Here is a 24,271-nt window from a genome sequence, read left to right on the forward strand (position 1 = left end):
ACCTCTGCTTCCCCTGGTGAGTTCCTCTCCAGACATCAAAGCTCCCTCCTCGGAGCCCACGGGCTCAGGTGGCCGTTCCTGGTGCTCCCAGAGTGCTCATCTTCATCAGTGTGCTTAGCACAGGTCATTCTAAATGTCTGGTTATTCGTCTGTATTCCCCAGTGGACAATGAACTTCTCAAAGGAGGAGAGTATCTCTTGCTCCTTCTTGCTCTCCAGGGCCAGCACATAGTAGGAACTCAAATATTTCCTGAATGAATGAACACTTTTTGATGGAACTGGATGATTGCTGTTCATACCACTCCAGCTGGTATTTTTTGTTCTTGTTTCTTTGTTTGTTTAGACAAAGCAAGAATAGATGACAGAATTCCATAGCAAGCTGATATTTGGGGATGTGAAGTCTTGTGTATAAAATACCTATATGCCCACATCTTATCCCTGTTTCAGATTGCACTTTTTTCTTCTTAAACTTTGAATAAAACCTATGTGTTAAGTTTGGAATAATGCTTTGAATAAATCCCAGCAGCCCATCACCAACTAGACCATTGTTCATGACTGTTTCAACAATTCCTATATCAGATGGAATTTTCTGAATAACAAATAGCATTAAATTTTAGAATGACAAATAGCATTAAAGTTATTCCTAATAAACATTAGCGCACCTAAATCCAGGTTTGGTTGCTGTGTTTTAAGAAAATATTTTTCTCTGATTTCATCTCTATTTTGTAATTGTAGTAACTGTAGTTAAAATAAAATTAGTTTCCAAGAATTTTACGTTTCTATTTCCCTTGGAAATTTTTATTAACAGTAACCCCATGGGGTTCTGTCATTGTTCTTAGTACTGCAGTGGTCCTCATTTTTTTAAAGGAACCAGGAGTTAGACAACAAGAAAATGATCAATTTCCCACTGCCCTCACTTTGTGTTGTCTTTCAATTCCTAGATGCTTTAATCCAGTCAAAGTTCCTGATAGATTTGTACCTATTAAAAATCATACTTTAAGCTACTTGGCCACCAGAAGACACAGCTGATCTGCCAGGTGAAACATAAAAGTTGTTTCTTGATCAAACACTAATTGCAGTCAGCCATGGCAGATGTGCTGCAGGTAGAGCAAGTGAGAAGCAGGGAAATTGAGGTCACAGCAGCCTCGGTAATGGCCCTTTGGGAAATACAAAAAGAGGTCAAATGTTGGAAAGTAGTTTTGCCTTCGTGCTGAAGAGCACATTGTTAACACTAAGAATGCTTGTCTATTCTAGGGGAAAGGAAGAAGCTGGTTTTAGCATTTGTGCTTTTACTGTCAGGATTGTACAGCGTTAAGATAGCATCTAAGCAGCTGACAAAAAAACTGTCATTTCTGTGTACCAGGCTTTAATGCGAATCAGAGCGGGTTAAATTGTTTCTTAAACAAACTGAATAATGTTCATGTTGTCAGGTCATTGGAGCCAGAATAGGTGCTCAGTGAAAGTCTATAGGGTAATGCAGAGGCCAAGTTACCACAAGCATTAGGCTCAGATATACTCTTCTCCCCAATAAAGGGTTCAAATTTACTTTGAAGCGTGTTAAATTTATTCTGAAGCCAACTCTGACAAATTGAAGTTGGTCAACCTTTAACCTTTCAGCTTCCCAGCACTTTTCACCACTGCCGCCGGACATTAACTTCCAATTTTTCTTCATTCTCTGCAAAGACATCGCCTCTCTTACTTGCCCTCAGTCTCCCTACAACCCCACCTCCTTCTGAGTTCACCCATTCTGTCCTATCATTATCCATCTCAGCTTCCCAAACCTTTGCCAGCACATAAATTGGCCAATCAAGACTGTCTTGTGGGAGGACACACATTTACTGAATAAGGTAGCTCGTTCCTGGGGGCAGAAAGGTGATTGGACACAGAGATAAAAAACATAAAAAACATAATCCCTCCTGGACTCATTGTAAAGTGGGGAAACAGACACATGGGCGAGAACATACGGCATGATAATCAAGGGAAGAACATAATCCAGATGAGAGAAAAGAGAGCAAAGGCTACCATGAAGCAGTGTGTCCAGTATTTACTCCCAGACACCTTTTCCAATATACCTCTAGGTATATCTAGCTTGCCCTGCTTATTGCATAAGAAAATTAGGAGGAAAAATACATATTACTCTTGCTATTTCATTCAGTAAATATGTAAATTATGAAATTAATGATATTAGGAGGTTGAATAAATAAGTTTCAAACCAAAAAAGTAATATTTAGAGGAAATTGTGTGTGTGTGTGTGTGTGTGTGACACACACAAACTTCTGAAGTCTTCAATAACTTTTTGCTTCTTTTGAAGCTATTTAAGTACAAGTTTAGTATTTGGAACCCATGGGTTCAGACATCTTGAGTACACTGAAGGGCATTGGCTTTAATTTCAGAAATGTTCTTTGGTTTATATGCTGTCTTTTTTCCATAATAGCGAATAACTTATTCGCTATTTTAAAAACTGATCAAGAACAAACAACAGCAGCAGCAACTCAAACTTTGGTAAAGAAGAGCATGAACTGATTTTAGGTCCTGAAAAGGACATCACTTAACCAATGGCTGTGCATATTTGTTACATTAATCTCCTCTTCAAACCTGGGAAATGGCTGGATGAGATATGGTCTGTTTGGCTGTATTAGAAAAGATATTGTTAAACCAACTATTACCTTTGTAGATATTTCCTTCTTGGTTGTTTTACTAAAAATAAGAATGTCTTAGATTTGTGGGCTCATTTTGTTTTATCAAATAGCTGTAAGTGTAGTTGTAAATATTCCTGTTTGTCCTCATATAACCTGAAAATTTAGAACAGATATAATTATTGCCATTTTTTCATAAGTGAAAGTGGAGGAAACGAGAAGATGATACAGTAGAATATGGGGGAGCTACAAATAGTAGAGGCAGACCATCTACAGAACACTACAACTTCTTTTGCTTTGTGTTCTTAGAAACCTACGAAACCAGTATTTTCTAAGATCAGCTAACTCACCAAACTTGGGGAAGCCTCCAGGTGTTACCCTTTCCATACACACCAACAGCAATAACAGCACATGGTACCAGCCATGTGGCATATAACTAGCATTGCTGGCTTCTGATGTTTTCTTAAAATTGTTTTTTTTTACAGCCTTAATAAAGTTAGGCTGTATTTCTTCTGACTCAGTTTTTGTAACCTGTATGTTTTTGCAGGTGGAAAAAAAAAAATGGTCTTAGGTCAGTTAATCCACTGCTGACCCACAAATAAGATGAGGTAACGATAACATTATTAGACAGAGAAGTGCCTGCATTATCCCTCACTCTCTCTCAACACTAGAGTGACTATACAATTGAAATATCTTCTGTTTTTCTAAGTATTTGGAGTTGTTTTTAATTTTAGGAACTTCTCAACCTTTCCGTTTTCAGTGTAAATCAGAAGGCATTTGATACTAGAAGGCATTTGATACTAGGCTAGAAAATACTCAGCACTAGTAGCCGCAAAGCAAGGAAAACCAAACCATCACAGGCAGTGCTCATGGTCCTCTCCAATATCGGAGAGTTACTGAAATTGAGAGTTGTGTTTCTGAATAAGTCTTGGCATTAAGCACATCTTAAATACTCAACAATTTGTCATGGGAGGAAGACGATAACCTCTAATAAGATTTTTCTGCAATCAAAATAGTATGATTGCGCTGGGTCCGATAAAATAGGAATGCATGTACCAAACACATGGATTATAAAAATCACACTGACATATAGCCTAATTTTTAAAAACTATACTATATCAAAAGTTTAACCAAATAGATCTACCAACTAAGAGAAACATTCAATATTTAATCGACAATAGTTTGATTGCTTTCTTAGAGAAGATCAGATAGACTTTGGGATTATCAAAATGGTTCTAACATCTTTTAAAAAAATATTAGGCTAATGCCATGGTAACAGTTATTCGTGATGCAGGTCTTCGTGTAAGTGAAGGTATTCAATAATCACTCTATTAAAGCTGCTTCACAGTGCTATTCTCACTCCACTTGACAGACTATTAATAGTTATAAGAGCACTTCAGAACTCATTGGAAATCTCTGGAAATTATTACCAAGTTATTAGCATAGACTCTAAACAGACCTTCAAAATACAGTGCATAGATTTGCTAAAATGTTGTAAGTCTGCTAAGTGTAGTTGCTTTTCTTTTTTGAGGCATTGAGTAGAATTTTTAAAAAATCAAAGCTGAAGGTTACAAGATTGGTGCCATAGGTTCTAACTGGACAACAGTGAATGAGTGGGGCTGCCACTGATGAGCCTCGGAGGACAGACTCTCAAGTCCATGACCAGGGCAGCCAGCCCGCTGTCAGGTGCCCGACTGGCCCTCGCAATGCGTTCATTGAATGTACCTTCATAGGTACATTCCTGCTGAGAGAAAACAATTCAAGATAGAGATTGAGTCTATATAATCAAGTAGCAGACTGCATAGCTATCGGATAAATCTATCGAGGCAGGAGGCCATAGGATTAGACTAGTAATATTGGGCTGAGCAGTGGAGAGCAAAGAACTCATCCGTCATGCATCATTTGGACAGGTACATTCTCAAGCCTCGGTGTCCTCTGACAGTTCCTAATTCCAGAACTCAAGCTAGAAGGGGGACGTTTTGTTTGATTGTCGATGTCTCACAGTTTCTTTTTTGGTCTATTGTCTAACACATGTTGCTAGCATTCTTTTTTACTCTGACTACCTTCAGGTGGTTAGACGATGCTATTATTGATGAGATCACACCCAAGCTGATCGGGGATCGGCCCAATACGTACACCTACACCAAGGCCTTGGGAGAGATGGTGGTGCAGCAGGAGAGCGGCAAGCTCAATATTGCCATCATACGGCCCTCCATCGTGGGAGCAACCTGGCAGGAGCCTTTCCCAGTAAGCCCACTCGCCTGGATTCCACACTTTGCTTCCAAACCAGCATCCTTCCAGCCCAATTACTCTCTGATGTCTTATTTTTTCTTTTTAGTATGTAGAGCTAAGTACAGCAAATCAAATGTGAACCCATTATATTGGGACAGAAGTCCACATTCGGTTCAGGATTTATTCAGCATGGGGCTCCTCTGAGTGTGACACTGACTGTCCTAGAGTTGGGTGGAGTCTTAAATTAGCTTCTCATTAACTCTCGTCTCAAAATTGCCATGTGAAATAGTTTTATTTCTTGGCTTCCCCACTATAGTTTAAATATAGCAGAATGTTCTTGATGGCCAAATTGGTAGTATTACAATTGCCAGGGTAAATAGGAATCAGGAAGCTCAGAGAAAAGTCCTCAGTTTAGGAATAATAATTTTTATCTCTGTATACTGCTATATCTTTTAGAAAGTACTTTGAATTATACCATCTTTTTTGAAGCAATTCTGTAAAGCTTTTGCACCAGATAAATACAAGCTCCATTACTTACTGACATGCAGGCTTTTGAGCTGTCTCATCTGTAAAACTGGGCTAATCCCACCCACTGTGGAGGGTTGATCAAATGAGTCGATGTATGAGGTGTGCTTAGTGCAATGCCTGGTCCCTAGTAAAAGGCTCAACTAATATTAATCCCTTCAACTTCTCCTCTCTTCTCTCCCACTTTACACACACATTTTTGACTTTCACAGATAAAGAAACAGACATAATGAGGTCAACTGACTTGCTTAGGGCTTAGGAGACAAACTCAAAGAGACATTTGTCTCTAACTGCTCCTAAATATAATCTTTAACATCTGTAGGCAAGCTAATACAGATGGATAGATAGATAGATACATAGCTGGATAGACAGATAGATACATACATACATAGATAGAACGAAAGATGCTATGACTCTTACAATTGTCAAGAAATGGACATTTCCTACAAACTGTGTTTGAAATGTTCCCTTGAGGAGTTAAAATCAGGCCCAGGTGGGGAAAATGAATTGGTTAGCAGATTATGATATTTAAGATGTGATCCAGTTTAGTTCATAAGATGTCATAAACAACTTGCAACCATCCATGATTCCTGCTATGAAATAAATGCTGGCAGAATTTTAATTCTTGCACAAACCAAGTCCAAAAAATATCCAGTGCTTTCTCATTGGTCTCTGTTTGAAATCTTAGAAATACTGGATTAGACAGTTCTATTGGCTGGGGTCTCAGTGCTCTTGTTTGAAGTTTATTAAGATTAGACTGCAGATGTTCCAAAGATATTAGGATTTTCTGACATGTGGAACCAATTAGAGATCTTTTTTTTTTCTTTTGTTTTTAGGGTTGGGTTGATAACATAAATGGACCTACTGGGCTCATTGTTGCGGTATGTATAACGGTGTGGAAATAATTACTTGAAAAGTAGTGGAGGGATAGTGACAAAATGCAAGTGTTGGCTTAGCTTCACTGACGCAAAACCATAAGCGTTACTTTACTAACCACAATTGATGCAACTTATTTCAATTTTGCCAATTGGAAAATAGAGGCAGAATGAAATTAATTATCTGTGGATATCATTATCAGGAAAACAGAAAGACTGTGATATCATCAATTACTACTTAGGAGTTTTATTTTTGGAAACTCTTTTGAACATCTAGTACCATGCCTGTATTTCCCCTTAGTTAACACAAGATGGGGGTGTTTCCCCCTTTTTGCTCTTTAACCGTAGCTTGAATTAGGGATGCACTAGAACTCATACCCCACAAAGATTTTTAAATTTATGTGCGTGTGGATAGAAATTATATAAATTCATAAAATATATCAACATCAATTTCTTAATAGATACAAGAAAGAAAACTACCAATTGGAGCAAATTTTTCAAATATAAAAACTGATGACTATAGGAAACACTTTTCAACAATAATACTCTCACAGACTAGGAGAAACATCAATCATTCCTCTGGGTCAGCAGCACTTTGTGTGTGTTTCCCGGCAGTGGAGACTGATCCAGTGAGCTGTGGTGCTTCCCAGTTCACACTGAAGCATCTTAGGGCCAGAACCACAACTCTACTCTTTAGGACAATGAACAGGACTTCCACTCTTTAAATGAGTTTAAATCTTATTAGGGATCTCATGTTTCAGACTATGCCTTTGTTATTCTTAGAACTAGATCCAACATGAACTACAATACAAATATAAGACAGTGAATTATAACTACTTGTCAAACACAATGACAATGAACTCCTTTCTGATTTCTTTCTTTTTCTGTTCCCTACCTGCCTTCAACTCTTGAGGCTTAGTTGGGGTGAGCATTTGGTAACTTAGAACATAACTATTTTAACATGATCCAAGAGTGAGTTTTATTACATTGTTTACAAAGCTGCACAATAATTCAAATTTTCTAAAATTTTCCAGACTGATTTCCTATGTCCAAAGTAAGGGAAATCAGTTACAAGAAAACAGAAATTAGGAACACAAGAAAGTGCTAACCACTGCAAATTGATGTTGGAAACATACAGGGTGTAAATAACCAATTACTTTATAAAGTCATTAAACGTGACTTTTAATTTATTAACTGACTTCTTTATTTACTGACACAACATGTATTAACATGAATAATTCCCAATTCTTACATCTGTATAACATCAGTGATCTGTGAGGTAAACAAAGACACTGAACAAAAAGTAAATAATGGTAGGTTTTCCCCCAAGTAGTAAAAAAAGTTTTGTCAAGTAGTAGAATTTTATTAATTTTTAAAAAATGTTTCTTAAACTTTTAGTGTCTATTATTGCTTGTAAATTAGTAGGCACTAGCAGAAAACAACATCATTTAAGAAATGGTAAGCTAAATTAATGGGGAATTTGGGAACCCTAATTCTTATTGTTTATTAATTAACCAAATACATTAAACCTCTCACAAGTTTGAGGAATTTCACTCTGAAAGGAACCTGAGGACCCCTAGCGGTTCTTGGCAATGGTGACACTTAAGATGAACTCGGCTGGGAGGTTGGATGGGCTGAGAGCAGTCAGCCTTGGCGCAGGAACCTAGTAAGCAGTGATCAGTGCTGGCCGTTATCACCAACAGGATTCGTATTACCTGTCTGATGTATACTTTAATCCCGGCTATTACTTAAGACCTGGTTCAATGTTTTATGTCCTTGGGACCTCCCCAGTGGTCCAGTGGTTAAGAATCCACCTTCCAATGCAGGGGATGGGGGTTCGAGCCCTGGTCGGGAAACTAAGGTCCCACATGCTGTGGGGCAACTAAGCCCACACTCTAAAGCCCGCGTGCCGCAACTAAGACCTGACGCAGCCAAATAAATAAATTTTTAAAATATATTTTATGTCCTTTTTCCTGTGCAGGCTGGGAAGGGGTTTCTTCGGTCCATAAGAGCTACTCCGATGGCTGTGGCAGATTTAATTCCAGCAGATATAGTCGTCAATCTCACCTTGGCTGTAGGATGGTACACGGCAGTTCACAGGTGTGGATGCATAAGCTGGCTTTCAAAGAACTGATGAGAAGGAGGGAGACTGTGTTAGGCACCTTTTCAAAATACATGCATTTTGGGACTTCCCTGGTGGCACAGTGGTTAAGAATCCACCTGCCAATGCAGGGGACACAGGTTCGATCCCTGGTCCGGGAGGATTCCACATGCTATGGAGCAACAAAGCCCGTGTGCCACAACTACTGAGCCTGCGCTCTAGAGCCCGCAAGCCACAACTACTGAAGCCCGTGCACTGCAATGAAGAGTAACCCCCGCTCGCTGCAACTAGAGAAAGCCCGCGCGCAGCAACGAAGACCCAACGCAGCCAATAAATAAATAAATAAATTTATTTAAATATATATATGCATTTTATTGTGGAAGACCCCAAATGTGAGAGGGTGTCCATTTCAATATTTCACAGAGTTCCAGTTATGCCATCGTATATGCATTAAGTTGTTTTATAAATACTGGTTAGTACTTGGTTGATCATAAAGTAATAAATTCTTCAAATCATTTAACCATCTAATTCTTGATAACCGAAAAGCTTTTCTTTCTATTCAGTAATCTAAAATACAGCTTCCTTTTTTAAGGCAAAGGAGATAAAAGTGGATGAAATGAGAGCATATTTTTTTAAACTCCTCAGTTCCTAATAAATGCCAAAAGTTCAGATCACCGCGTGTGTAGCAGGGGATGGGTGCGGGCGGGGTGGGCGGGATTTTCTAGTACAAGGAAAAAATAATAGGTTGTTTGTATATTTAGCTTTGTTAGTAAAAGTAAACAAAGTTAATTTTTATTAATTATTGGAAGTTAGACATTTAGATGTTTTCCAATCCAACAGAGCCTCACTGGATTTAGGAAAAAATATGGCCCATATTTTTGCCCAATAAAGATATCAAGAAGTTAGAAACATGATCTGCTTTCTCATCGTCATGCTACCTCCATTTGCTCCATAAATATGTTAACCTATTGGGATTTTTTTCCTCGTACACATGTACACACACACACACACACACACACACACACACACTCTTGCACTTTTCCTAGTCTTCTTCTATTTTGTTTATTAACCCAAAAAAGGAACAAAAAATGAAAGTGTTGCGTAGGGTGCCTTAGTTACGGGAATTATTGAAAAAACCTTGTTTAAATGTTATTTTCCCTTATCTTTCTTTCGTTCGTTCTCCATTTTGTTGTATTTATCTAACTTTTGTTTTCCAGACCTAAGTCAACATTGATCTACCACTGTACATCTGGCAACCTCAATCCCTGTAATTGGGGCAAAATGGGTAAGTGCCTGTAACAATGTACCTATATAACAATGAGAGTCTGCTCACTCACGATTAGGGTCTGCCACAGGGAAAAAGATAGACAAAGTGTGTCATGGAGCTTAGAGTCTAATGGGGGAAAAGACAAAACATAGGTAGAGAGATAAAAATAATTGCAAATTGTAAATGTGTAAGAGTTAATTAGGATGTACTGTGGTATACCAAAGAAAGGGGCCAGTGGGATAGCTGCATGATTGTAAGCAATAAGGGGTCCATTGGCTATAGACATTTAAAAAATAAATAAAGCCAAGTAAAAGTCAGCAATTATAAGCAATGTCAGTGATAAAATACTCTGCCTGCTGAGCCACTGCTCTCATGAACACAGCCCTCATACCCTGGCCACATCACTGAGAATGTGACATAATCAATGGCCAAGTAGATTTAGAAAAGTCCAATAATGTTAACTCGTGTTATTGAGTCAGTGATACTCTATTAATTTATGCTGTCAGACATAGTGTAACCTTGAATGTATCCTGTTGAATTGAATTAATCCTGCATATAATAGAAAACTAGCTAACCAATCTTGTACTCTCCTTTGTCAATTTCAAAGCTGATTTGCTTGCAAATATTTGAAACTTTTAGATCATCTAATTGTTTAGCTACTAGATGTTGAAAAAAAATCAAATGTGCTTAATTTGTTAGAATCTCATTTCCAATTCAGAGCACTCTGCTCTGCTATTCTATATGCAAAGTTATTACTTCAGTAAAAGTAAAATGAAATTATCTACTACCATCAAAGTTCTTTAGCTAATATATCCAGTTATTTAGATCATATAGCTAAATAATTCTGACAATATTTGGAAATAAAAATAAATCTCCTCTACCTCAGTAACAGAATTAAGATATCACTAAAAAAAGAGGCATTAATAGAAGCAACCAACATACTTAAACTTTTTTTTTTTAAACAGTTTTTTTTTTTTTAATTTATTTATTTTGACTGTGTTGGGTCTTTGTTGCTGTGCGCGGGCTTTCTCTAGTTGCAGCGAGCAGGGGCTATTCTTCGTTGAGGTGCGCGGGCTTCTCATTGGGTGGCTTCTCTTGTTGCAGAGCACAGGCTCTAGGCACGCAGCCTTCAGTAGTTGTGGCACACAGGCTCAGTAGTTGTGGCGCACGGGCTTAGGTGCTCCGCGGCATGTGGGACCTTCCTGGACCAGGGCTCGAACTCATGTCCCCTGCATTGGCAGGCGGAGTCTTAGCCACTGCGCCACCAGGGAAGTCCCCAAGATACCTAAACTCTTAAATAAAAAGATGCTACATGTAAAATCCATTCCTGAGATTCAAAATAGTCTTCTTCAGTGCTGAAAATGTTTACTATCTATTTTGTGGAATAATAATATTTGAAAGTGATCTTAAAAATAATCTAGTGTGCTCACTTTATTTGACACACAAGGCCCAGAGAGAGTTAATGATTTATTCAGTGCATATGGGGAGCTGGAGCCTGATGTAGAAGTATTGATAGAAGACAGGTCTCCTGAATGTGTAATGACCACCCACTAGGGATTCCTAAAAGTTAATATGAATCCCTCTGGGAGGAAAAGACCCAGGAATCAGATGTTTCTTGATAATATTTTCTGTATAGGGTATATATTTTTCATACAGATTTCTAGGTAGTATCTTTTATGAAGGACAGTAATCATATTACCATAATAACTGATAGCTTCAACATAACTGAGTAATGAACTTAAGCATATTCTTTGAAAATTCTACATAAATAACATCAAAATTGAATTCAAATGAATGAATACCTTTTGAAAAGACATATTGGATTTACAACTATACACTAAAAGCTTTAAACTAGGTTTTATATATGTAATAATATTTTTTAAAAGATTATTATTTTAAAAAACTCTGGAGACAAGAGTAAAACAATTGAGTCTGATGTATTCCAGAGCAGTAGGAATACCAAAGAAGTAAAAGACTGGTATTTAAAGTGAACCAACACGAAGGAGTCCTGCTTTTATATTCTCTCTTTTACTTAAATCTTTATAAAAGTTTAAGTAAAATGTCAAGAAACTTTCCCGATTTTCCTGCAAGTAAATGATCCAACCAAGGAAATAACACCCCTAGGCTCTGTCTTGGGCTTTAGAATAGATTAGATAACCTGGAAATTGAATGATGGATTTAAGTTTTTCTGAACAATACTTCACTGTATGGACTAAAACTATTTTCCCAAGAAGTTGTTTTAGAGTAAAAATTTCAAGAGAAGGACCCAATTCTTAACCTATTCAAATTGTTTGATTTTGCAGGTGACCACTTGCCCGGCATAAAAATCTTAATATTATTCTCAGAAATTGATTCGTGACTCTACACGACAAATCCTTATTATTTATTGTTTTGACCCATTGCAAATGCCATCCACCACAGTGGGTTTATATGCTCCTAGACTTAGCACTTACTTATTCTGGTTTTTTTTTCCCCCAGGGATCCAAGTCTTGGCAACCTTTGAAAAAATCCCACTTGAGAGAGCTTTCAGGAGGCCAAAGGCTGAGTTCACAACCAACAACGTCACAACCCAGTACTGGAATGCAGTCAGCCACCGGGCCCCTGCCATTATCTATGACTTCTATCTGCGGCTCACGGGAAGGAAGCCCAGGTGAGAAGCTGAGACAATAGCTTTAGGAGTGTCTCTGCATGGAAGTTTAGGGCCCCAAGTCCTTAGCCCTCCCGTCACCTGGGGATGAAAGGTGACAACTGAATCATATATATTTATGATTTTGTATATATAAGGGGACAACCAAAGCAGTAGTAGTGAAAAGCCTACCTTAGAGATCCTTTGTCATAATAAAGGAAGTTATATGTTAAGGAACTTGCTTGATGAATTCAGCAGGTAATCATTCACCTACAAAGAAAAGCAACTGAGATTCTGTGTCTGGGAGTTTCTAAATTGTTAGATGATCTTAAAATGTACAATGGTAACAGCCTCACATACACACAAGGGATGGCGCATGATGATCTCATTTTCATTCTCACAACATCCCAAGGAGAATATTCTCATCATCCCAATTTTACAAATGAGGAAATGGAAGCTAAAGGAAGAATTTTAAGTAGTCTCAAAGGAAGTGACAGAGAAAAGATCTGGAGAAACCAGAATTGGATTTACTGCCACCTGGAGATGAGTGAAGAGAGTAGAGGGAACAAGGTCGAATGAAAGTATGTTGATGCTGAGGCAGCTCTGTCACCTTCCAGCTGTGTGACCTAGGACATGTCCCTTCGTACCCGTCTCACTTGAATAATACTATATGTGTCATCATTATCATAACTACTAAAGGCAATCCCTGCCATCAAGCCTCAGAAGCATGATGTTAGCTCCTTTTAAAGGAAGAAGTCTCTCTCAGCGTGTTTTATTTCCATCCTTATTAGCAGAGCAAATGACTGAAACTTAGGCAATGTAGAGTTTATCCAAATTTTCAGAGACCTTACTTAGCGTTCATAACTCAATTGTCAGTTTCTTCTTGAGCAAGGTGAAAAAGGAGATGCTGTGTCTGTGGGAAAGTATGAGGGATTTATTAAATAAAGATGGGAAAAGAAGGAAAACCAAACATTCCTGGCAGAAACGCTAAAGCCTTTCAAACATATCAGAGTTAGAAGACCTGGTTGAAGGGCAAAGTTTGGTAAGTACAAAAGGAAAACACAGGAGGAAGGAGCCCAATAAAAATCTTTAAGTATTTTGTTTGTAAGAAATTAAATTGTAATATTCATGGGAAATGGTTGGGTTTGTTATGTGATAGGAATCTTAAGAATAATCTTTATGGCAGAAAATCCTAGAATCCTTCTGGACCCTTTCCTTCCCCATGTGTGTTTGTGTGTAATTGTCTATGTATTTACAACCATATATGGACATATATACAGTTTTGCTTTGAGGTAAGTGTATGTATAAATCTCTGTGTATATATAAATCAATCCTACACACTTTTAACTTTTTCACTTACATTCCATGAAAATCTGAGTCATTCTGCTAGTGCTGTCTTTTTCCCCTGCTATTACAAACAATGGGGCAACAAACATGCTTTTTTCTAGAATGTGCCTCTAGATCTGGGGAGGAGGCTGAGGGGTGGGATTGCTAGATTGGAGAGTATATGGATTTTATGACTACCACCAGGTTGCCTTAAAGGAAGGCTCTGTCAATTTACACCTCCACAACAGCAAGTGAGAGTACAAGTCTTTTCTTTCTCACTCTCATTAATACTTTGCAAAACTCAATGTTTTGAATGATCAAACTAATGACAAGGAATAGCATCTCTTCATCACTTTGATTTGCATTTTCCTTGATTGCTGGAGGGGCTGGGCTTTCATTTGTGTATTGGACTTTCGTGTTTTCTCTGGTATGAGTTGCTTGCTTCTATTTCTCACCTATTTTTTTAATTTTTCTTTTTTTATTGAAGTATAGTTGATTTACAGTGTTTCAGGTATACATACAGCAAAGTGATTCAGATACACATATATGCGTATATACACATGTACATGTATATATTCTTTTCCAGGTCCTTGTTGCTTATCTATTTTATATATAGTAGTGTGTATCTGTTAATCCCAAATTTTAAATTTATTCCTCCCCGTTTTTCCCCTTTGGTAACCATAAGTTTGTTTTTTATGTCTGTGAGTTTACTTCTGTTCTGTATAAGTTCATTTGTATCATTTTTCTTTAGATTCCACATATAAGTTATATGACATTTGTCTTTGTCTGACTTCACTTAATATGATAATCTCTAGGTCCATCCATGTTGCTACAAATGGCATTATTTCATTCCTTTTTATGGCTGAGTAATACTCCTATTTTTCTATTGGGTTGTACTTAATTTATGGAAGCTCTGTGTGTGTGTGTGTGTGTAAATATATATTTCATGTATTTTCTTGAAGTCAGTTTCTTATATTGTAGTTCTAATTATGAAGCTTTTTTAATACAAGGGAAGCTATATATAATGCAGGTCTTAAGAGCATGGAGTTTGGAGTCAGACTTACATATTTAAATCCTGGCACCAATTTATCCATATGAGCCCTAAATTACTTAACCTCTCTAACTCCTAACTTGTAAAAAGGGGATTGTAATCATACCTATTTTATAGGGTTTTACATAAGAGTGCATAGAATATAGAAATTAATATTATTACCAAAGAAGTTTAAACATTTTGTGATAAAATGAATCACTTTCCCTTTATAGCTTTTGCATTGTACACATTAAGAAGATCTTTACTACCTGAGAGTAATAAATGTATTCTTTCTTTCTAAAAAAATACTATTATGCTGTTATAGTCCTGTACATACAATGTTTCACCATTGTATATATAATATACAATATTATATATACAATGTATATATATTATATATATAATCATTGTGCAATGATTATTTTTAAAAATTAAATCTGTTGAAATCATATCAATTACGTCAGGGTTGTAGACTGGATAAAGGTTGCCTTAGTCTGTTTGGGTTGCTATAACAGAATATCATAGACTAGGTGGCTTATAAACAACAGAAATTTGGGAGTTCCCTGTTGGACTAGTAGCTAGGATTCCAGGCTTTCACTGCAATGGCCCGGGTTCAATCCCTGGTCAGGGAACTGAGATCCTGCAAAAAATAGAAATTTATTTCCTCACAGTACTGGAGACTAAGAAGTCTAAAATCAAGATGCTGGTAGATCCGGCATCTGCTGAGGGCCCACTTCCTGGTTCCTAGACAGCCATGTTCTCTGTGTCCTCACATGCTGGCAGGGCCAAGGGAGCTTTCTGGGGTCCCTTTTATAAGGGCATTACCCATCTGCCAAAGACTCCTTCTCCAAATGCTATCACTATTAGGAGGAATAGGTTTCAACAGATGAACTGTGGGAGGATATAAATATAAACATAAATCAGTTTACAGCCAAGATGTTACATAACAATAGTAAATGGAACCCTATTATGATGCTTGTATTGATTCTACATCCTTGCCTAAGAATTTCCCATGATACCATGAGAGAAGTACCTCATGAGTCATCAGGGATATGGGCAGTAGGATTTGACCAGAAATAAGACCAAATTCCCCAAATAGCATCGTAAGTCTTTATGGGGTCAACTATAGTAATAACTGTTACCAAGATTAGTCTAACTGATTAAGATAAAAATCGAATGTTCTATAGGCCAAAGGTGATTTGTAACCAGAAAATCCAGACTTGAGCGTTAGCCATGTGACCTTGAACCTATTAATCCGTCTGTAAAATGAAGATAAACAGTATAGACCCTGACTAACTCACAGAATCATACTGTGAGGATCAAATAAGAAAGCATACAAAAGTTTTTTTACAAATTGTTATAAAGTTGGGAAGTTCAAACAGCAGGTCCTGACCATGGGGTCAGAAGATGTGATCCATCTTAAGCAATGGGATACAGGGGGTGAGTTTACAGAGGCTTTTTGAAGTCCGTCAAAACTGAGTTGGAATTTTGGCTTTGACACATTACGTTAGCACAGCCACTTAATCTTTCTTAAGTTTACTTTACTTGAAAATGCAGATAAATAACTACGTAACAGGGATGTTATGGGAATTAGTGGAAATAATATTTTTTAAAAGTATCAGCACTATGCCTAACTGAGTAAATTATTAACAAATAAACTATTTTCCCCTTAAATCTCCATTACAGTTAATAACTGTTTTTGGTTCATTGGACGCTAATACAGTCACCACTTCTGCCTAGAAATTATATAATAAGACCTCGAATCAATTAGTTTTTTTAAAAAAATCCAAGAACATACAATAAAAAAGAGAAATAAGTTTTCTTATTGTCTACCTCAGAATTCAAAGACTGAACAGTATGTCATCAGGGGTGGATACCTGGCTAGGCTTTTAAAATATCTGCAACTCTTGAGAAAGAGATGGTAGAAAAGAGGAGGTTTAGTGGTATTAAAATGCCTGATAGAACAAGCGCCTTTAGATTCATCCCCTTCCCTTCATTCAACAGAGTGTTAACATGGAAGGGGGAAAAAATAAGAGTTTTAATGTGGAATTGGAAAAAGTGGGAAGAAATAATTTTTATATTTTTTCAAACATAATTTGTCATATATCCCTATAGAGTAGCAGGGAAGCAGCCATCTGTGGTGCACTGATATTCGCTCCTATGTGATCTTTACCTCAGGATGACAAAACTCATGAATCGGCTTTTAAGAACCCTTTCCATGCTGGAGTATTTCATCAACCGGAGTTGGGAATGGAGCACATACAATACAGAAATGCTGATGTCCAAGCTGAGTCCTGAAGACCAAAGAGTGAGTACAGCACTGACAACCAACAGGAAAACCTTACCCATTCAGAATTTAGAATTATTTGACCTGGAGAGCTGATGAATAAAGGATGTTTTTGTTATATACACAGAATTTTTTTTCTTTTTTTCTTTTTGGCTAAGAAAATCAGTGAATGCTATCAACACAGTTGCAGGAAGCAAGTTTAATGTAGGTAAGCGATCTAGGTTCTTAGCCTTTGGCGAGCTTCTCACTGCTGTTCTGCAGTCAGGTCTCATATACTTTGTTTCAATCCTTTGTTCAACTTCCATAGCTGTTCACTTTTCAACAAATCCTCAGTACCTCTATCTTTCCCCCCTAACCTCCAAAACATGACTTCAATGAAAAAAAATAATTTTACTGGTCAGGAACTCTCTCATCCACTGTTCTTGTCAAATCAAAATCGTTCTGCATCTCCAAAGCTACAGTTCCTTCCTTCTTATCTTTTTAGATAAGCTAACCCCTCCACCTCTGCATTCTAGCCCAGCTAAGACCTCCCGCCATCAGCATTGCCCTCTCTCTAGCATTGTCAGTCTTCCTCCCTATAATGATTTCTCTTTGACAATTCAGACGTTTATTTCTCCAGATAGGCCTTCACTTTAATCACTCAGGATCAGTGCCATTTATTTCTATATATTAGCTTCTTAGCAGTCACAAACGTTGTCCTGAAATTCGCAAATATAGAAATCTTCTGTACTTTGTACATGTCCCTGGCTTCATTTTCTCAGTCATTTATTTCTTGAGCATATCCTTAGTTTTTAATTAAGCTTTAAAAATTTCACTCTCTTGACATTTTCCGCTAAAACTTTTTTAAAAGAAAAGATAAATTTCTTGATTTGTCTTGTGCTTGCCAGCATGTAGAAGAAACCAAGTCATGCATGTAGAAGAAACCAAGTTATGCTGAGAAGTAAATGTTAGATGGCTAGCTAGCCTCACCTGCTAGCTCGTACATACCAGCCTCATAGAGCATGATTCAAATCCAAGTCCTAAAATTACTTCCCACCATGGAACCTAAGGGTTACTTGCAGTCAGACACGATGTTAAATATACCAGTTGAGATTTAGACGGATATTTTAACTGAAATCATTGCTGTGTACCTCTAAAATGGACATGAAATAGAGATTTTTTTTTTTCAGAAATGTTTACATGCCTTGTATAGACAAAATTCTTCTAAGCACCTGTGTTTAAAATGCATGGATCAAACCAGCTTATTTTTTAAAACCCCTCAGGCTATTAGAAATTATTTTTAAAATTAGCATCAAATGTTATATAGGCTTATCTTTATTGCATTTTCTCCATGGAATTTACCCATCTAAATAATTCAAAAGGTAATAAGCTTAGAGTTTCATTTTTGACATTTTACAAATATTTTTACCTAAAATAACTAAAAATTTTGTGAAAAAAAGAATCAAAACTGCAGTGGATTTAACATATGCTTTCCAAATATCTTAGCAAATGTAATAGTCATGAATACTTGGATATAAATGCCAAACTCTGGTGTGGCTCAGAATTCAATTTCATTTGCTGTATGGAATGAGGATTCCAAACTAGGGTTTCATTGAAATCTAACTTAGAAACATGAAATAGCATAAAAATAAAAGCCTCTGTTTATATAGATGAATAAGTATCATTTAATGATACTGTGGAAAATAAACAAATCCAAACAAAGTGATACAGAATTACTTTTGGAAAGCAATTCAGCTTTTGGACAAGTCTGTGAAACTCTCTGGAACTCGTTAATCTCATCTGCCTTCTTTGTTAATACTCCAATTTATTTCACAAAGGTTTGGGATAACTTGCAATAAATACATGTAATAAAAACACAAAACAGAAATAAAACATCAAACCAGGAAAAGTATGTACTAAAATATGAAATCAAGAGTAAGAATGGAAAAACAGAACGTTCATATGCAGTCTACAAGATCCTACTAAGTCACTGCATTTAAGCAGGGAATTTGTTCTTAAGATTTCTGGTGGCAAAGTGAAAAGAAAATATAGTTTCATGGCATTCTTTGTCTAAGAAAAGAAAATACACTAGTGTTCTAAGAGAAGCAAAGCTTTTCTTACCACTCTGAATGTTTCTGAAGGGCTTTGTTTTGTGGCACACCAAGAAACATAATGGATAACATCTCGAAAGCAAACATAGAATATAAATTCTGCTAAGTTAGTCCTTAAAGCTTTGATTTAAGCCTTTGGTTTAAACTTAAGTCCAAAGTTTACCTTAATCAGCATAATGAAGTAGTGATATTTCAGGAAAGGGTGCTAGGGCAAGGGGAGAACACCAAAATTTAAGAATAATGAAAAGAAAAAGACACATATAATTTGTTTTGGTCCCTAACATATTTATTCTCTTTAAAAAAAAAAATTAATCCTTATTTACTTGAAATGAAATTAGCCTTCACCAGACTAATACCAGTTCCTTTAAATTTCCAAGACTTCCTAAAGATCAAATATTTGTGCTTGATCCATGTTTAAATATTCATATATAAATGGTAATCCATATTGTTACTGCCTTTAAAATAACAGCTCAAATCATCTCGTTTGGAGGGGTACAACCTAAATCTTCCAAACTGAATGTCACTCATTTAGGTAAAAGAAACTTCATCAGATGAACAAAGTGATTGTCCAGCTGTGCAATTCTGACAATCCATAATCTCTTCTTGCCTTTCAGGTATTCAACTTCGATGTGCGCCAGTTGAATTGGTTGGAATACATTGAAAATTATGTTTTAGGAGTTAAGAAGTATTTATTGAAAGAGGATATGGCTGGGATCCCAGAAGCAAAGCAACACTTAAGAAGGTAAATATAATCAGTCAGTTAATATTTACTGAGCACTTACCATGTGTATCTGATTTTATACCAGACATGAAATATGAGCGGGGGAGGAGAGGAATTAATATTTTTTGAGCCTTTATACTATATACCCTGTAATATACTGTTTCATTTAGACTTTACCACATCCCTGTGAGGCAGGTATTATTTCTGTTATCCCATTTTTATCAAAGAGCTATTTAAGTTCAAAGAAGGTAAGTGGGCAAGTCGCACATGGTTAAGTACAGGAGCCAGATATGAACCCAAGTTTGTTTCTTCTACCACATCCTGTCATAACGTGGTATAGAGAAAGAATACCCAACAGGCAGGAACCTGATTGTGCTATTTAACATGGGCAAATCAGTTAACCGCTCTTCAAGACCTCTGACTGCCTGAAATTTCTCTCAATAATTAATCCCTAAGGGACAAAGAATTATAGTAATCTGACATAATTCTGGTGGAAGCGAAGGGTTTTTAATGCAGAGATAATTAGGATGGGAGAAGTAATTGCAAACTGAGAGGAACGTTGCATAGCAAGAACTTTAGAACTTACCCTCTAGTGAACAAGAACCAGGGAAGATTTGTGATATATAGTAATATGGTCAAAGTATATTTAAGAAAGATTATGTTAGCCATGTTTATAAGACAGGTTAAAGCAGGTATGAGAAAGGGAAACTAGTCAGGGGAATACTATAGAAATGATTACTCAGAAGGCATGTGGTGGAAATGAAAGATATCAAAATCAAAAGGCCATCAGGTAGTGTCACATACCTAAGCACTTAGTTATTTGCTGGTCATAGCCAGGAAAAGATACATTTATGCTTCAAATAACATAGTTGGGTATTTGGTACTGTTTTGACTTTGGTTGTATATGTCTGTTTCCAGGCTCCGAAATATTCACTACCTCTTTAATACTGCCCTCTTCCTCATCGCCTGGCGCCTTCTCATTGCAAGATCTCAGGTGGCTCGGAATGTGTGGTTCTTCATCGTGAGCTTTTGTTACAAATTCCTCTCCTACTTTAGGGCGTCCAGCACACTCAAGGTCTGAGAACATTTGGCGATCTCCTTTTGTTTGGAACCTCTCAGATACCTCTAAAACAGCAACTGTGGTTCTCAAGATTAGGTAGTAACAAATATGTCCAAGTCATTACCTGTCAAATGTGCTGTCACGTATATCCTTATTTCTTAACTATACATTTTTATTTCAGTGAGAGAAGGAAAGTCATATCCTAGCCTATAATCGTACATGTTAGGAAAAAATTGTTTCCTGATTGTTTCCTAACACTCTATTCTATGCTCTTGAATATAAAACACCAAAGTACACCCATCTTCCCATATTTAGCTTTTTCCTCCTTGAGAGGACTAATTTCAACTCAATAAACATGGAAGAACACATGGTAGAAGCTGAGATATGCTAAAGAAAGGCAGTTCTAACCTTGGAACCATTCTAGTGTACTTAGTATAAAGGTTTAAAATCAAGGAAAGTAGAGGAAGGAAGGTCTCAACATCTTCACAAATGCTGTTAGAGAAATAATTCTCCACCGAGGTTTCTGCTTTCTTTTTGTGTTATACCATGGAGTCCTGTTTGAGGGCTGGGGGAATTAGAAAAGTGGGTTCACATTTAACATTTTCCTTAACTATACCCACTTCTGAAACCTAAAAAAAACCAAGAGGTGTAAATAATTATGTATAAAGTGAAGACTCAAGTGTATTTTCATTGGGACTCTTTATTATGCTTTTAAGTAAAAATTAGTTCCCGTAATTTGAATTTGACATCAATTATTTCTAAATCTTTTGAATCTCCAGTTTTCCTGATAACCTCCTAAGGGTTTCCCTCTTCTTCATTAAAGTCTCCAAATCCTTCATATCTAAGTTTATATTGCTCAGGCCTCGATTAGAGATTAGAGTGACTAATGTTAGAGGAAGGTCCTAGGCTAGAATCATGTAAAAACCCATTTCCCTGATCTTTGCCATTGAGGAAAGCAAAATTTCAAATAAAATTTTAAATGCTAGCTTTAGCTTTTTCTATAAGTGGGGAAGTTTACTCTTTCACCAGGATTTGCTAGTATCTTGATCACTCCAGTTGCAGAGTGTTACCTGTAGAATGTGCAGCAGAAAAGGACAGACTTCATTAAGTGACTCTAAGTTTAGAGAGGGGCTTCCCTAGTGGCGCAGTGCTTAAGAATCCGCCTGACAATGCAGGGGACATGGGCTCGAGCCCTGGTCCGGAAAGATCCCACATGCGCAGAGCAACGACTGAGCCTGCGCTCTAGAGCCCGCGAGCCACAACTACTGAGCCCACGTGCCACAACTACTGAAGCCTGAGCGCCTGGAGCCTGTGCTCCGCAACAAGAGAAGCCGCCGCAATGAGCAGCCCTCGGCAGCTAGAGAAGCCCATGCACAGCCACGGAACACCCAACGCAGCCAATGAATAAAATAAATCTATAAGTTTAGAGAACAGGTGTTGTTTTGTTTGTTTAAAAATATTTTATGTATAATGCAAATGAGTAAAAAACTAATCTCAAAATCCTGTATTAATAATATAACTGTTATCCCAACTTTCCTCATATTTGCGAGACGAGTGCGCGTCTGATTGCAGGATTTCACGTTAAGAACACGGACTGTGACTCACATAGAGTACCCGGGGCCTAAGCAACTAAAACTCATCACAGCTACTCGGAAACTACATGAGCACAAAATGTTAACGAGTTGTATTTATGCTCACTGAGATAACTGGTTAATACTCAGAAAGTCACACGAGGTGGCCGAAGTATACCAGGGCCGTGAGGATGACTTCTAGCCCAATATTACTTCAGATTTTTCTGAACCCCATAAAGGGCATTTGGGGGGGAACTCTTCTGGGCAGTGTCTTTCCCAATCTTATCTAAGTTCTGGGAACTACTTCCCAGGGCAGACAACCCAGTTCTGAAACAAAGTACCTGGTTATCTTCTGTTCGAGATGTCTGTATGACATGTTTGAGTTACACTGATTAAGATACAAACTGTAGATAATGATAAAAATGAAATCAAGATACAATTCAATGAAATTGGACAAAACATAATAGTTCTAAGAATTTACTATCTTTTGATTATTTTGTTTCACCAATTCAATAAATTCCACTGATCAAGTATTCACATTTTGACTTGATTAAATGAAAATCTGAATTAAAAAATGGTTTCCTCTCTTCTAGTGTTTAACTGCTGACTACTGCAGTTGATCTCCCGCCTCCTCCCTAGAAAAATGATATAATCTAAAGAAACTACCAGTTGAATATAAATTAACACACACCCATAACGCTTCATTTTTTTCAGACACCATTAATAGGGTTACACTTACATGTTGAAGCATGTTCTACCTGTGACATTAGAGAAATGACATGAATAAAATTCTCTTGTGATGATTAAGCAGCTTGTGATGATTAAGCAGTAAAAGTAGGTATCTGCATGAAAGAAAATCCCTAGTTATTTTATATCAAGACCAAGTGACAATAATTTGAGTGCCTAATATATACACTCCAATGAGAAAGAAACTTCTACTTTTGGGAAGGGGACAGTGAGGACAAAGAAAAGGTTATGTTTAAAAAGAAGTTTTGGTAATCCCTATATTCTGCACCCATAAGATATATGATACAGTAACAAACATAACAGAGTTGAAGACAGTCACCACCTGAGGCAATTAATACTAGAAAAAGTTGAGGCAGATGAGCACACAAATCAGAAAAACATTTCTCACAATTTTATACTAACCTAACATCATCTGCAGTTAACAGCTCACTTTAATAAACTGATTTAGAATCTCAAGGTAAACACTGATCTGAGAAGGGCCTAATACCCAAATAGTGTGTTATCTCACAGTGAACATAACAATTTAAGTACGTCAGCCTAAAGCTTCCAAAAACATCAATAATTTTTAAAGTTCATGTAAATCACATGCAAATTTCCACACAGCTATTTTTCTCTGTAACGGCAAATCTAATAATTATACTCTGGGAACATAAGCAACTGCCTAGAGTAAAAAGTAATACTGTCCCATGTGCCCACACAGAGATATGGAAAAATGCTCACTGCCTAGATTACTTTTAAAAAATATTTTTAAAAATTACAAAATAGGGCTTCCCTGGTGGCGCAGTGGTTAAGAATCCGCCTGCCAATGCAGGGGACATGGGTTCGAGCCCTGGTCCGGGAAGATCCCACATGCCGCGGAGCAACTAAGCCCGTGCACCACAACTACTGAGCCTGCGCTCCAGAACCCGCGAGCCACAACTACTGAAGCCCGTGTGCCTAGAGCCCGTGTTCTGCAACGAGAAGCCACTGCAATGAGACGCCCTCGCACCACAACAAAGAGTAGCCCCCGCTCAACGCAACTAGAGAAAGCCCGTGTGCAGCAACAAAGACCCAAGGCAGCCAAAAATAAATAAATAAATTTAAATAATTTTTTTTTTTAATTACAAAATAAAATTAGAAATTGCTCAGTTTAGGATGTAACTGGCTTGAAAGACAGGAATGCCCTGTGAGGTGTAGAT

General features: G+C 37.2%; 1 protein-coding gene across 6 annotated transcripts in view; it reads left to right on the forward strand.

Annotated features, from left to right (window-relative positions):
- The window catches only part of FAR2 (fatty acyl-CoA reductase 2), a 153,101-nt gene extending 129,305 nt beyond the window's left edge, over positions 1–23,796 (forward strand). For 5 of the 6 annotated variants that reach the window (XM_082352219.1, XM_082352218.1, XM_082352217.1 and 2 more), the window contains 8 exons: positions 4,705–4,882; positions 6,229–6,273; positions 8,249–8,367; positions 9,586–9,653; positions 12,114–12,285; positions 16,796–16,925; positions 19,609–19,736; positions 20,634–23,796. In XM_082352219.1, the coding sequence (XP_082208345.1) occupies positions 4,705–4,882; positions 6,229–6,273; positions 8,249–8,367; positions 9,586–9,653; positions 12,114–12,285; positions 16,796–16,925; positions 19,609–19,736; positions 20,634–20,796 (1,003 nt within the window). In that variant the 3' untranslated portion in view covers positions 20,797–23,796. The remainder of the gene's footprint in view (positions 1–4,704; positions 4,883–6,228; positions 6,274–8,248; positions 8,368–9,585; positions 9,654–12,113; positions 12,286–16,795; positions 16,926–19,608; positions 19,737–20,633) is intronic. The other variant, XM_082352220.1, reaches the window with a different exon arrangement.
- The last annotated feature ends 475 nt before the right edge of the window (positions 23,797–24,271 follow it).

The sequence above is a fragment of the Balaenoptera borealis genome, assembly GCF_965194805.1.
Source record: "Balaenoptera borealis genome assembly, chromosome: 13".
Lineage (NCBI taxonomy): Eukaryota > Metazoa > Chordata > Mammalia > Artiodactyla > Balaenopteridae > Balaenoptera > Balaenoptera borealis.